Below are 16,028 nucleotides of genomic sequence, written 5' to 3'. Positions count from 1 at the left end.
GCTGCCTTTGAAAAGTGTTTAGAAACGTGAATGGGCTCAAAGAGCCGCAGACAGATCGTGGACTAGGGCTGGTTCTAGGGAACATATGACTACCTTGTTACGGCATCTCTACTACTGGTCTGTTTCTGAGCACAATTCAAAGTGCTGGTTATGTCCTAGAAAGCCCTATGCACACTGCTTAGGTCCAAGCTGTCCGACTGGGTTCTGAGATCTTTGGGGGAGGCCTTTCTCTCGGTCCTGCCACCCTCACAGGCATGCTTGGTAGGGATGCAGGAGAGGGCCTTCTCGGTGGCTGCTCCCAGACTTTGGCATTCCCTACCTAGAGAAATTAGATTGGCTCCCTCCTTGCTGTCTTGCTGGCAGGTTATGTCCTCCTTATTCTAGGAGGCCTTTGCAAACTGACTGCTTTTAATGAAACGACTGATGCCATGCTGTTTTCATTGTAATTATGTGTGTTTAATTGTGTTTAATGATTGTTTTTTCCCCTATGTTTTTACCTGTTCTTAATTTATCTGCAAGCCGCTTTGAGTCCCTGTCAGGTAAAAGGCAGGGTATAAATATATATGTTTATATCAATAATTGTGGGGGAAATTTCCACAGGTTTACTATCCAGTGAGGCACCATTTAGTGCAGCACATGGTGAGTGCCATGCAGAGACTGGGCTTCACTCCCAGTGTTACTATCGAGCAAAGGAAACTGGCTGTGGACCTGGCAGAAGTGGTCATCAAATGGGAATTGCAAAGAATCAAAGATCAACAGGTAAGAGGACTTCAGCTGTTTCGTTGTCTGGTATGGAATCCTTGGCCTTTCTATAGAAATCCCATATTGAGTTCAATTTCTTTGGCTCTTCTTTCTCCTCTCTCCCCACCTCCCCAAAAGCCGGATTCCGATATGGATCAGGGTGCCAGTAGCGAAGGAGCCAGTTCCGCCTCATCTGCTGTGAAGAGGGGGCTTTCGGTCGATTCAGGCCAAGAAGTGAAGCGGTTCAGGACTGCGACGGGGGCAATAAGTGCAGTAAGGGTCACTCTCCCCCCCCCCCCCCCGATTTCCTTGCAGACAAAATTTAACTATACCTGTACTTCTTTTCATATCTTCTTGGTGAACTGTGCATGTTTCAACAAGGACGCAGCAAATTGCCGTCCCTTTTTCACTTCAAATGTGCTATCAGATGTGCTGCTTTATTCTTCTTCTTCTTCTTCAGGTATTCGGACGCAGCCAATCGCTGCCTGGAGCTGATGCGCTCCTTTCAAAGCCAATTGACAAGCAACACACCGATACGGTCATCAACTTCCTCATTAGAATTGCTTGCCAGGTACTGTGCACTTCTCTTCAGCATGATTTGCTTGATTGGTGTGAAAAAGGCAGCATCGCTGTTCCATTCAAGGGAGATCTTCAGTGTTCCATTTGCTCTTCTCCTTCCTTGGACTTTTCATGGGCACTGTGGAGTAGGATTTCTTTGCGGGCTACGGAATGCATTGCTTTTCATCCCCACTGGGATGCCTAGCATAGGAAGGAGGTGATGAGAAGACTAGGCTGGGGAACTGTGTGTTAGCATTTCACTCCTCCGTTGCTGATGTGTGACTGTTACATCACATGTCTGTGTTTACTTTCTAGGCTTGGAAAGCCTGAGAACGGAAGCTAGCCTTATCTCTTCCGTTCTGTTGTGTTTTTGTACTTTTTACTTTGTGTTCTTTCTCGGAGCTGAAGTGAGAGGATGCCATGATCACTTTGTCCTGTATATACTGCTTTTAAAAAGCTTAGAATGAGCACACCAATCTTCACTTTGTTTCTGCTAATCTCATATTCTGACACTGTGATCTGTAATTAAACTGTAACCAGAGCAGCTGCAATTTAAAAAGAGTGCTTTCTCCGGTACCAGCCATCTTGTACCGTACAGTGAGGCCTTCTTGGTGGTGGTGCCACTGGGGGCTGCCCTGTGGGAGACGATTTATCCAAAAGGAGGTCCAGGGGGCTATTTCCTTCTATGCATCATAGGGGTTGCTCCCTGGCCAGGAGAAAACACAAAATGCATAAGAAGCATCCCAGGGCCCAGAAATGGAGGATATTTCACAAACCTTGGAGTAGGTTTGGGAGATCTCCTTCCACCTCCACCTCTAAGAGATCTTCTCCTACTTTGCCCCTTCTGTCCAAACAGACACATCCTTCCACCTCCTGTATCCTTTGGGCCACCACTGAAGCAGGTGTTGTGGGGTGAATCTGCTCTTCTTTTGGGCCCTGAAGTGCTTTTTATACATTTTGTGCCTTCTTCTAGTTGGGGAGCAACCCCTATAGCGCACAGAAGCAGGAATAATAGCTCGCTGGGCCTCCTTTCAGAGAAGTGTCCTCTGTTCGGATCCACAAACGATAATTCATAGTAACAATTGCCTTTTTGTTTGCATTTGCTATATGACGGGCTTGCCTGCAGGGAGAGTCTACTTCAGCATGCAAGTCTAGCTTGTCATCTTCTGGCCCTCTCTATACAGCAGGGATGGGCAGCCTAGGGCCCTGCAGTGGTTGGTTTCCAATGCCCATCAGTTCTAACCAGTATGGCCAGTGGGATGATGGGAGTTATAGTACAGCAACTTCTGTTGGGGGTGGTGGTATTGTTTTGTTTGTTACCATGGTATTTTTTGTGTTTATGTGTTTTTATATTGTAAATTGCCCTGTGGTCCTTAGAGGAAGTGTGGTATAGAAATTATTGTTGTTGCCGTTATAATATTGACAACAACAATAATAGTATTTGCTACTTAGTAATTATTCTTGTTAAATTTCTAGGTAAATGACAACTCAAACACGGCTGGCTCTCCAGGAGAACTGCTCTCTCGACGTTGTGTCAACCTTCTGAAGACAGCTTTACGACCAGACATGTGGCCAAAATCAGAGCTCAAACTGCAGTGGTTTGATAAGCTTCTAATGACTGTGGTAAGTTAATGTTTCAGCCTTAAACAACTTTGAGAGGCATCAGTAAGAAACAATATAATTAAATGCTTAATAAAGTACCCTGTATGTGTTACAAGTTGTCATGTTGCACCCAATGTATTGATTCATTTAAAAATATATATATATGAAGATCCTGAGAATGTGTTGAGGTAAACAGTGTGGTGCTTGCTGTAGAGAACTTGAAATGTCATGTTAGCCTATTTAATTGCCAATTTAATTTGATGTCATGACTTGGTAAATGTTCAGCTTAATGGAATTGATTTATAGTCTCAAATAATTACTCTTGTCTTTGTTCTTGACATCAGGATTAGGATAAAAAGTCAACCGCTGAGAATTGGAAATGAATGCTAGTTTTTGCATTGTAACACTGATGAGATGTTAGTATTTTACGCAAGTATTTTTTTCTTAATGTTGAGCTCCCGGAGAATTTTCCTCATCACTACTGTGAGGATAAGAGGAAGAAGATTCTACTACCCTTGTATTCCCTTTCCAACCATCTATCCTTATTGCTTACCCAGCCTTGCATTTAACAACTTCCTAGGCAATAAGGAAATAAAATACAGTACGAGTGAGCGAGTGCGATGCAACACTCTTTGTGTCCTCTAGTTTGGTGGAAGGAAAGTCATTCTTCCACCTCTGACCCTCCTCTGTTAGCACACTTCCTAGAATAAAATCATTATTATTTACCTCTGCTTAGTGACTAGTATCCCAGGTTTCTATGCTGGACACAGAAAAGATGGTTCCCCTCTTCTGTGTCCAACATGGCAATGCAGTAATCTAGCCTCTTAGCAGCCCAGTAACTTTGTGGCTTATTTACAAGGCTGCATTAATCTCGCTGCCATGCAGTTGTTGTCTGTTGCTGAGGTGGGGTGAAGGCTTGCTGGTTGCAAGTTCTCTGTGGACTGGGGAACAGTTAGCATATCTGTAGTAACTAAAAAACATAAATGGGGACATGCACAATGTATACTTTTCAGCAAGTGTGGAGGCTCTCAGCTGACAGTATAGTCTCTAGGTAGCCTTGCCCAACCTCCCAAAGAACCTCTTTAGGCATTCACAGTCGGTTTGGAAATTCACTTTGTCTGGTATAGTTTGGAAATAGGCTACTAGAAGGATCACTTGCTCCCATGTAAATTTGCCTACCGGTTAAGGACTATTTCTTTGGAGGCGAGGCACTTTAACATGCATCTGTCTTCTGAATTAAGGTTGGTGGAGATGCAGAAAATGGCTTTCTCTGTGGCACCACCTTCAAATTCTGGTTCAATTTCTTCCTTTCAATTTCTTTCAAAGTTCTTCCTTTCTGACATGTACAATGCCATTGTTGCTTTTTCAACTGGCTTTTGGCTTTTACTTCTGTTCAGATTATTCTGGCTTTTAAAAGTTGTTTTGGGGTTGTATCCAGTGCTAGCCCTCCTTGGAGTAGACCCACTGAAATTAATCAACATTTCTATCTCAGGTCCCTTAATTTTGATAGGTCTGCTCTGAGTAGGACTTAATTGGATGCACATTTATTTACTGCATTTTATAGGTTGGATCTTTGTTAGCCGCTGTTGAGCAGTATTGCCTAGAGAGGAGACAAGACGCTATAGATTTTGTGAAAGAACGAGTGAATGTGTCAAGAAAGGTGGCCTGGAGCCCTTGTGTTTCCTACAGGGATGTTGTTGCAGCTTTGTTCCCTTGGCTCTTTTTCTGTATCCTTGAGGCCAGCCTTGCCAGACACCTCTGTGGCAACAACAACCACCACAACAAAAACATTGACACTGCTGCTGCTTGTATGTGTGTAGAAAAGAGCTGGAAAATGGGAGAATTGGTTTGGGAACTAGGCTATGCGACTGTGGTGGGATGTGTGTGTCTGAAGCATGCGAAAGTAATCTGAAAATGTGGACAGCTGCAGGAGAGGGAAGCTGCTATCTTTAAACATCTATCCACACCAGTAATGTGTTCCATTAAACATGTTCTGCATCCAAATTGACCCTTAACAGCTGCCTAATGAATACCAGTGGTATGAGCAATAGCCTTACCCGTTGCTGTGTTTGGATGCTAATTGCCACATTTTACGTTATAAGCACCAGTCTGGAATATTTATTTTATTCATTAGCTGGTGTGTATAGCATAGAGCTTATACTATACATGTCTATTTAATGAATAAAATAAATATCTCTTGACTGCGGCTTGCATTGCAAAATGTGGCAATTAGGCTATAGATGAGTTCATAGTTTATTTTCAGACTGCATAGACATCCGAGTCCTGAAAACGCTACGAATCCGTTGACACAATGGTCTCTTTCACAGAGTACCAGCTATGGGTCTTGATATGCAAGGTAGGACTCCCTAGAGAGGTAAAAGGAGCAGCCAGAGAGAGAATAAGCTCTTCTACTTTGCTCTCATTAGCTACGTTTTAGGAAGGCGGAAGGCCCATTGAGAACTTGTCCAAGGTCCGGGATGGGAGTCTTGTTAAAATAATGTTGAAACTCGACAAACAAACAAACAAACAAACAAACAGCCAGTCACTGGCACCCCCCGCTGTTGCCCAACTTAGCCTTCCAAGGCCCAGAGCAAGTGTATAGTGGAACCTGGGTTTTCAAATATCTCAGCTGCCGAACATTTCGGAAGCCGAACGCCAAAAACCCGGAAGTGAATGCTTCCATTTTCAAACACGCCTCGGAAGTTGAATGCCTTCCAAGGCGCGTTTCTCAATTTTTTCCATTCACTTTGCCGACAGCCCTTTGATCCTCAGTTTTCGAACATTTCGGAAGTCGAACAGACTTCGGAATGGATTACAGATTCAAAAACTGAGGTTCCACTGTACTTGGCTGCCCCTCTCCCAGTCTGCATGGGACTGATTTTAGGTAAAAGCTAAGTGGTTCAAAAGTGGAGGCCTTGCTCTCCCACCTGTCCCCCTTTACTCAACAAATTGTAGTTGGGCATTGAAAACCTACGTTTTGGGGAGTCATTTGTGATATAAGGGATCTGTGCGGCATTCACCTTGGTACTTTTCATGTGTTTTCCTCCCTAATAATTTAACGGCATTTTATATCTTTATTACATTTTTGTCCCGCTCTTCCTCTAATGAGCGCTAAGAGTAATGTGGAAGATTATTCTCACAACAACCTTGTGAGGCAGGTGAGCAGGAGAATGACTAATGCAGGGTCACCAAATGAGCTTCATGACTGAGTGGATTATGGGCTGAGGTCTCCTCAGCTATACTCTATCACTCTTAAAAGGGTTGGGGAGCCTGAGGTCCTCCAGTTGTTGCTGGACTAAACTCTCATCAACTTTGACCACTAGCAGTTCTGGTTGGAACACAGGCGAGAGAGACCCTGCACTCTTCTCATCAAGTGGAGGGTAGTTGCCATTTCCCTCGCTTCTATTTTTGGGATGGTAGTGGTTGCTTGACGCTTGGAAGACAACCTGCAAATGTTTGTTCAGCAGTGAAATTGGGTCACTCAAACAAACAACAACTATATCACAGTTCTTTTCTTGGATATGTTTGTTTGACACTTTTTTTTTTTGTAAAGAAAGCAATTTTCATAGCAGGAGACGCATTCACATTTCCAGGTTGCAGTTGAGGTGGTTTTTTGAGCTACGATTCATTGTCCTGTGATGGATGCTTAACTTTTCAGCTTCTTCGTCTTACAGCAGCTGAACTGCTGGTTAACCTTTTCTTGCAGGTCACTGTGGCTGTGAGGTTTTTGTTCTGATTTTTTTGGTACAGTGGCTTTTGAGTTCAACCGTTTCCCCTATGGTGACTTTAGAAGAAAACCTACAGCTTTTTTACATGCTGTCAGGGGTTCAGGAGAAGAGTCGCAGGAGAGGCAGGAAACGGAGAGCGAGGGGGAGGAGTCTGAAGGAAATGTCAGCGACGACAGTAGTCCGAGGTCTCTGAGTCTCTCCAGTGACTCGGAGGATTCACAGAAAGGGGCCCCCATGGTCAGGGCAAGGGGGACACCTCGGGAAGAAGGGGCCAGAGGGGACTCAGAGAGTAACAGCTGGAAATCCGGACCAGCTTCCCCCCCAGAGTGCAGTAGGGGGGAGGAGTCCAAGGCATCGGGATCAGGGAGCGCGCAGGCAGAGGGAGAACGTGAGGCAGGAGTGGCCACACCCTCGTCAGGGAGCGAGGAAACGGTCATCAGGAAAGTTAAACGCGCGCGCGCGCCAAGTTCAAATGTACAGGAGGGCGGCAAGGTGAGCAGCCCGGGTAGGGAGCCAGGTCCTAAAGCCCGCCGAAGAGAGGGGGAGGAGTCAGAGGGGTCAAGCTCTGCGTCAGAAGAGTCCAGGAGGGAAGAGACACCGGGGGGTAGTAAGACCCAGAGGAAGAGAGAGAGAAGGAAGAGGTGGAGTAAGATTAGAGTGTTAAGCTGGTGCACAGGGGGCGGAGATCCAGATAGAGCTTCGCCGGTCTAAAGCTCAGACGTAGAGCTGGGACGCTGAGACTTGTAAATGGACACTATTCTTCAATAAAGACTTTGATACTGTACTACCGGCTAGCGTTGGTCCTTGGTGAGCTGGGACCCGGAGCCAGCTCTGACAGTAAGCTCTATCTCCCAAAATTTTAAAGTTTTGGCACCAAGAACCTCGCCACGTGAGTTGACGCAGCGAGGGCAGAGGAGGGGTGCTTCCAGCTCACAAAACTCAGGCAAGATGACGACGGAAGAGCAGATATCAGCCCTGCAAGAAGCTGTGACACGACTCAGCACGGAGGTAATTGCATCCAGAAAAAGAGAGGAGGAAATGAGTAGCGCCTACCGGGATCTCCAAGTAAGATTGGACGTGATTTCCAAACAGGGGCCACCTGGATCCAGAGCAGAGGGCATTGGATTGGGAAAGAGGGGAGGCAGCCTTGTATCCCATTTTGACGGGAGTTTACAGCAGTACCCCAACTTTAGAGCAGACCTGTTGTTTGCGCTGGATCTGCTTGACAAAGACTTTAGAGATGAAAGAGAGAAAGTGGGGTTTATCCTATCCCATTTGCATGGTGAAGCCAAAACGTGGCTGAGAAATTTATGGAGGGACAATGATCCGGCGCTCCAAGACGCGAAGGCTTTCATTAAAGCTATGGACTCGTGTTTTTTATCAAAGATAGACGTTGATATTGCCAGGAGAGACATACATGGACTTAAGCAAGGCAAAGCCAGCGTGCGTCAGTACCATACGCGTTTCTTCGGACTGGTTCATGCACTGGGATGGGACAAAGCTTCTGCGCCAGTGAGAGATCTCTTTTGGGAGGGCTTGAATGCAGAAGTAAAAGCTGAAATTGGAAGGGGGGAGAGGCCAAGGAGCACCCAGGAAGTGGTCCAGAGGGCTCTGGAGATCGGGGTGCATCTGGAGGAACGTCCTTACAACAGAGAAGAAGGACGTTGGGGAAGGGCACCAGCCAGAGCACCTCCCTTCTATCCCAAAGAAGCAGCGCGTGCGCAGTCCACGCCCTCACAGGGAGGGGGAGAGGAACCGATGGAACTCGGAGGTGCCAGGGCTCAGTCAGCTACCAGAGCCCTCACGCCGGGAGCAGTCAAACCGAAGCCTCCTAGAGGGAACAGGAAGTGCTACATCTGCGACAGTGCTCAACACATGGCGAAAGAGTGTCCCCAGAGGCTCCACAAGCATACTGCAGCATCGGCAACAGTGACAGAAGCAACGCAGCAGGGAAACGACAGAGTCTGGCTGGAGGAAGAGGTACTGGGGTCCAGCCAGACAAATCAATGAAACAATCCCCAGAGATTTTGCAGCCCACGGACCCCCTCCCACCCAAACCAGTGGTGCAGCTTACAGCGTCTCTCCAACTGCCCAACGGAAGCACTCTGGAAGTGCCGATCACCATTGACTCCGGCAGCAACGCCGACTTTATAGGACTGGATTTTATTCAGCAACACAATATACCACTGCTGCCAGCCACACTGCCCCTGAAGGTTGTCACAGTGGATGGCAGAGACTTGTTAGGGGGGCAGGTGGTGCAACAAACGCAACCAATGGTGATGCGGATTGGGAACCACCAAGAGGTCATCAGCTTCAACGTCACCAAACTGTCAGGCACGCCGGTAGTCTTGGGCATGAGTTGGCTGCACAGGCACAGTCCAGCATTGGCGTGGTACCAACGCCAACTGACCTTCGGTTCCTCCTATTGCGCGGAACATTGCATTCTTCATAGCCCGGAAGAAGGAGGGGAAGACACGCAGCTACAATTGAGCACGCTGCAAGCAGTGCCACGCAAGTACGCAGCGTTTTTGGAGGTTTTCTGCGAGAAGGAAGCGGACAAGCTGCCTCCCCACAGGCCCTATGACTGCCAGATTGACCTCCTGCCAGGGGCGACGCTGCCAGCCGGGAAACTGTATTCCATGTCTGAAGACGAGCTGCAGGAGCTCAAGGAGTTCATAGACCTCAACTTGAAGCGCGGTTTCATCCGGGAGTCGAAGGCAGCGGGGGGCAGTCCTGTATTCTTTGTGAAGAAAAAGGACACGCCCCAAAAAAGACTTGTAGTGGATTTCAGGCTCTTAAATTCAAAGACCAAGCCCACAGCCTTTCCAATGCCCAAAATAGATGACCTGCTTGCAACGGTGAGGAAAGGACGCGTTTTTACAAAGTTGGATCTGAGAGGGGCGTACAACCTGATTCGCATACGGGAGGGGGACGAGTGGAAGACTGCCATGTTCACGCCCCTGGGCACATATGAATACAGAGTTATGCCTTTCGGTTTACAAAATGGCGCCCACTGTTTTCAAGCGTTCATGCATCACGTCCTGGCGGGTCTTCTCTACAAGAAATGCGTCTGCTTCTTGGACGACATCCTGATATTCTCAGAATCTGAGGAGACCCACGAGGGGGACGTCAAGGAGGTTCTGCAGCGACTGCAGGAGCATCGGCTATACGCCAAGCTGGAGAAGTGCCAGTTCGACAGGAAGGAGGTGGATTTCCTGGGCTACAAGCTGTCGGACAAGGGGCTCGCCATGGACAGCGCCAAGGTTCGCGCGGTGTTGGATTGGAAGAGCCCGCGCAATCGGAAGGAGGTCCAGAGGTTTGTGGGGTTTGCCAACTTTTACCGCAAGTTCATCAAGGGGTTCGCGATGCAGACAGCGGCCATTACCGACACGCTCAGCTCAAAGAAGAAGAAGTTCATCTGGACGGAGCAAGCGGAGCAGTCCTTCCAGAACCTCAAGCGTCTCTTCTCGTCCGAAGGGCAGCTACTGCATGTGAATCCCGGCAAACCGCTGAGGGTTGAGACGGACGCCTCAGACAGAGCCGTGGGCGCCGTACTGTTGCAGGAGGACCCACAGGGGGACTGGCGCCCGTGTGCCTTCTACTCCAGGAAGCTCAGCAAGTCAGAGCAGAACTACACCATCTGGGACAGGGAGTTGCTGGCCATTCATGCAGCATTCAAGGCGTGGCGGCACTTCCTCATCGGGGCCAAACACACGGTGCAGGTTCGCACGGATCATAAGAACTTGGAGTACTGGCGCACGGCAAGGTTCCTGAACCAGCGGCACATCAGATGGGCGGAGTTCTTTGCGGATTTCGACTTCAGGATAGAATACATCCCAGGCGACAACAACATCATGGCAGATGCACTGTCCAGAAAGCCGCAATACCTCGAAGAAGCGGCGCCAGCAGCGGCCAAACACATTTTCGCCCAGAAAGCCTGGGCGTGCGCTTCTGCAACTGTGGACATAGAGGCGGTCCGTCGAGCACTGCAGGAGGACTCCTTCGCTCTAGCCAAGATGGAGGAGGTGCGCAAGGGCACGGTGAAAAACGACGAGTTCCAAATACGAGAAGGATTGCTCATCCGCAGAGGAGCACTCTATGTACCGGGAGATGAGCTCCGTGCGAAAGTGCTGCAACAGTTACACGACGCGCCAACCGCCGGGCACTTCGGCAAAGAGAAGACGGCGGAACTCGTTGCCAGAGATTTCTGGTGGCCCAAGATGAGGGGGGAAGTCGCGGAGTACGTCTCGAGGTGCGACACCTGCCAAAGGGCCAAGTCAGTACACAAACCTCCGGCGGGACTGCTCGAACCGCTGCAGACCCCGAGCGAACCGTGGGAGAGGGTGGCACTGGACTTTGTCACGGATTTACCCAGCTCGAGGGGTAAAACGGCAGTGCTAGTGGTGGTGGACATGTTCACTAAAATGGCCCACTTCATTCCGTGCGCGAAGGTGGCCACGGCAGAACAGACTGCCAAACTGTTCATAGACCACGTCTTCAGAGTGCATGGACTGCCACGGTCTATCTTGTCCGACAGGGGGCGCCAGTTCATTTCGAGCTTCTGGCAGAAGCTGATGGGTTTCCTGAACGTCAAGATCAACCTAGCGTCGGCGAGACACCCGCAGACCAACGGACAAGCGGAGCGCGTCAACGCCATCATGCAGCAGTACCTGAGATGCTATGCAAATCAACAGCCGACGACATGGGTGGACTACCTGCCGCTCGCTGAGTTCGCCTACAACAACACGAAGCACGTGTCCACAGGGGTGACGCCGTTCTTCGCCAACAACGGGAGGCATCCCAGAACCTTCCCGGGATTGGAGAGACTAGGGGAGGGGGAGCCACAGGCAGCGGAAGGCTTGGCGGCGGAATTGCAGGAAGTCCACGAGCAGCTTAGGAGGCAGTTAGAGCTTGCAAAGCACGCATACAAACTGCAGGCTGACAAGCACAGAAGGGTGGGGGAAGACATACAGGTGGGTGACTGGGTGTGGTTAGCGGCCCACGCAGTGCCGACCAGATCCTTAGCTAAGAAGAAACTCGGACATAAGCAGCTAGGACCTTACCTGGTTGAGGCACAGATCAATCCGGTGGCCTTCCGGTTGACACTTCCGGAAGGATCCAGAATGCACCCAGTATTCCATAGGTCGGTGCTCACGCCCTACAAAGCACCTCACCGATTTCAGGCGCAGGGCACGGCACCAGACCAGTATAGGGAGATCCCCCCAAGGAGGGAGTCGCCAAGTAGGGAACCCATCAACCAGGTCACAGAGATTTTGGACTCGAGATGGGGGGAAGAGGGAGTAGAATATTTTCTCGCAAGGGAAGGTACCCCGGCCAGCGCCAACAGTTGGGTGCCGGACTATGCCCTGGACGAGCCACTCCTCAAAGAGGAGTTTCATGCCTTGTTCCCACACAGGCCCATGCCAGCCGAGTATTTCGACGACTGGCTTTTCACACCCACGCTTTCTACCAGCACGTTCCAGGGATTCACCTCGGACGAAGAACCAGCATTAGAAACACGTTCACCGGAGGGCTCGCCCTCGGGGTTTGCCTCAGACCGCTCCTTTTGGTGGGACAATCGAGGTGAAGAGAGGTGGCTGAGGGGCCCTTGGCAGGCAACGGACCCAGAGGGGAACGAGGGGGAGAGGGACATGGACGTGATGGGGGAGGACGTGGGGTTTGAGCATGGCGGCACGGAGATGGAAGCAGAGGAGAACGAGGTCGGCGAAGACATGGAGGACGAGCCGGATTTCTCTAACTGGATGCACGCCACGGGGGACGAACTGTATCCACCATTCACCCCCACAACGACGGAGCACCCAGCACCCCCGCCGGAGGAAGGGGAGGGGGGAAGGGGGGGCTTCGAGGGGGGGATGGATGTCAGGGGTTCAGGAGAAGAGTCGCAGGAGAGGCAGGAAACGGAGAGCGAGGGGGAGGAGTCTGAAGGAAATGTCAGCGACGACAGTAGTCCGAGGTCTCTGAGTCTCTCCAGTGACTCGGAGGATTCACAGAAAGGGGCCCCCATGGTCAGGGCAAGGGGGACACCTCGGGAAGAAGGGGCCAGAGGGGACTCAGAGAGTAACAGCTGGAAATCCGGACCAGCTTCCCCCCCAGAGTGCAGTAGGGGGGAGGAGTCCAAGGCATCGGGATCAGGGAGCGCGCAGGCAGAGGGAGAACGTGAGGCAGGAGTGGCCACACCCTCGTCAGGGAGCGAGGAAACGGTCATCAGGAAAGTTAAACGCGCGCGCGCGCCAAGTTCAAATGTACAGGAGGGCGGCAAGGTGAGCAGCCCGGGTAGGGAGCCAGGTCCTAAAGCCCGCCGAAGAGAGGGGGAGGAGTCAGAGGGGTCAAGCTCTGCGTCAGAAGAGTCCAGGAGGGAAGAGACACCGGGGGGTAGTAAGACCCAGAGGAAGAGAGAGAGAAGGAAGAGGTGGAGTAAGATTAGAGTGTTAAGCTGGTGCACAGGGGGCGGAGATCCAGATAGAGCTTCGCCGGTCTAAAGCTCAGACGTAGAGCTGGGACGCTGAGACTTGTAAATGGACACTATTCTTCAATAAAGACTTTGATACTGTACTACCGGCTAGCGTTGGTCCTTGGTGAGCTGGGACCCGGAGCCAGCTCTGACACATGCCATCCTCTGATTGCTCTATAAGTCAACTGGAGAGCATTCCCATTAAAATTCAGTGCTTAGTAACGAATGTTAGTTGCGCTGGGGAAGATCAAACTGAATTACTTAACAGCTACTCTGCACATTGTCTTCCTTCTTACAAATGAAACAGTATTACACAGCGCCGTAAGAATTATCTTTGGCCTACCTTCCCCGCTCTGAATAATTGAATGCATATCTATTATTCTAGCACTTGTCAGAAGCTCTTGTGTCGCGCAACAAAGACAGCACACATTGGGAGCCAAATAAAAAGGGAGTCTTGCTTTCCTCTGCTCGAAGGGAGATCGTTTTGACTGGAGGCCTGTTTGGTATCAGGCAAATGGAATTGATTTGAAGAATGATCAGCAAGCTTGCTGAATAGAAGACGTCTGGGTTCAGTCATTCTATTGTTGGACACAGAGGACATAAAGATGCAGCGTGAATGTGCAGCAGCTATACAAATTTTCTTCACTCTCAGACTCAATGATACATTGCCCAGTGTGGGTTACTTGTACAGCCTGCTCCACTGTGGTTGACAAATGTGGACACTGAATTCTGTGTCTAAAGATGAGATGAGCAAAAACATCGGAAGCTGTTTTATACCAGGCCAGGCTCTTTGTCCCCCAAGATGAGGGACAACTGACTTACTTGCAGTACATGTGAAAAGGATCTAGGGGTCTTGGTGGACAACAAGCTTAACATGAGTCAACAGTATGATGCAGCAGCAGAAAAAGCTAAAGCTATTCTAAGGCTTCATCAACAGGAGTATAGTGTCCAGATCATGGGAAGCAGTAGTCATGCTCTGTTTTGCCTTGGTCAGACCCCACCTGGAGTCTTGTGTCTAGTTCTGGGCACCACGATTTAGGAAGGATATTGACAGACTGGAACATGTGCAGAGGAAGGCAACCAAGGTGATCAAAGGTCTGGAAACCAAGCCTTATGAGAAACAGTTGTGGGAGTTGAGTATCTTTAGCCTGGAAAAGAGGAGACTGAGAGGAGATACAATAGCTGTCTTCAAATATCTTAAGGGCTGTCACGTGGAAGATGGATCAATCTTGTTTTCTCCTGCTCCAGAGGGTCAGACTCGAACCAATGGCTTCAAGTTACAAGAAAGGCGATATGGACTAAATATTCAGAAAGAAACTTTCTGACACTGAGAGCTGTTAGACAGTGGAACGGACTCCCTTGGGAGGTTGTGGGCTGTCCTTCCTTAGAAGTTTTAAAGCAGAGGTTGGATGGCCATCTGCCATGGATGCTTTAGGTGAGGTTCCTGCATTGCAGGGGGCTTGGACTCGACAACTCTTGGGGGGTCCCTTCCCATTCTATGATTCCATCTAGCCCAGTATGTTCTGCTCTGATTGGCAGCTGTTCTCCAGGATCTTGGGTCCTTTCCATCACCTGCTACCTGATTCTTTCGCCTAGAAATACCAGAGAATGAACCTGGGTGCAAACTCTTGACTGAGCAATGGCCCCTCTGATAAAATCCCAATTGAATGGGGCCAATGTGCCAGTCTCCTTAAGGGCACATCAGAGGTACCATTTCATATATTGTTAAGGGGTGAAGAGATTTCACCCCTGTGTGGGGGGAGAGGACATAATTTCTCATCTGGGAGAAAGAAAAGCAGCAGAATATTTAGTATGGTTACTTCTTACATCTCACGTTATCATAGCAATGTCATCAACACGCGCTGAACAATTGCCACCCCCGCCGCTTTTTTAAGCGAAATGGATAGGTGCCGATTTAATAGTTGCTCAAATTACGGAGTTAGCCAGGAAGGGGCACCTGAAGAGCAATTGCTCGTAACCTGTGAAATAGTGGTCCTCTGCAAATTGTGCCTTAGCACACCCTGGTGTAAAGGTAGGGATTAGAAATGATTACGAATCATTTCACTCTGTCAAAGCAGGATCACTGAAACCCTCAGTTTGGAAAAAGTATTGCTATAAATTGTTCCATCAATGGTACTTAACACCAGCCCAGCTTAACGCGGCAGTCTTCCTTAATACATTTAAAAGTTGGAAAGGTGGAGCCCTTATGGCAGATCTTTTTACAGATGTGGTAAGAATGTCAGCTTCCATAGAATAATTGGAATATACATAGATCACAAGTAATTGAGTGTCCTCTGAATGTGGAGCCTTCATTTATTGTGTTATGGGCCACCCCAATCTCTGCCAAGGGATTCCAGGGGTTTTGGCACCTAACTAGGGGTTGTGTTGTGGCGCCCGCCCTATGGAATGCCCTCCCATCAGATAAACAACTATATAACTTTTAGAATACCTCTGAAAGCAGCCTTGTATAGAAAAGGTTTTTAATATTTGACGTTTGATTGTGTGTGCTTTTTAAAAACAATTCTGGAAGCTGGCCAGAGTGGCTGGGGCAACCCAGTAAGATGGGTAGTATAATAATAATAGTATGGTCTGAAGCTCAACATCAAAAAAACGAAGATCATGGCCGCTGGTCCCATCACCTCCTGGCAAATAGAAGGGGAGGAAATGGAGGCAGTGAGAGATTTTACTTTTTTGGGCTCCATGATCACTGCAGATGGTGACAGCAGCCACGAAATTAAGAGACGCCTGCTTCTTGGGAGGAAAGCAATGGCAAACCTAGACAGCATTTTAAAAAGTAGAGACATCACCTTGCCAACAAAGGTCCGTATAGTAAAAGCTATGGTTTTCCCAGTAGTGATGTATGGAAGTGAGAGCTGGACCATCAAGAAGGCTGATCGCCGAAGAATTGACGCTTTTGAATTATGGTG

General features: G+C 49.0%; 1 protein-coding gene across 5 annotated transcripts in view; it reads left to right on the top strand.

Moving 5' to 3' along the window:
- The window catches only part of TRRAP (transformation/transcription domain associated protein), a 166,222-nt gene that overhangs the window by 58,998 nt on the left and 91,196 nt on the right, over positions 1-16,028 (top strand). For all 5 annotated transcript variants that reach the window (XM_083413270.1, XM_083413269.1, XM_083413267.1 and 2 more), the window contains 4 exons: positions 601-759; positions 880-1,014; positions 1,202-1,312; positions 2,776-2,922. In XM_083413270.1, coding sequence (XP_083269396.1) covers positions 601-759; positions 880-1,014; positions 1,202-1,312; positions 2,776-2,922 — 552 coding nt within the window. The remainder of the gene's footprint in view (positions 1-600; positions 760-879; positions 1,015-1,201; positions 1,313-2,775; positions 2,923-16,028) is intronic.

This window comes from Podarcis tiliguerta (assembly GCF_965153285.1).
Source record: "Podarcis tiliguerta genome assembly, chromosome: 14".
NCBI lineage: Eukaryota > Metazoa > Chordata > Lepidosauria > Squamata > Lacertidae > Podarcis > Podarcis tiliguerta.
Note: the sequence above shows the minus strand (reverse complement) of the source record. Positions and strands in the feature narration are given on the sequence as shown.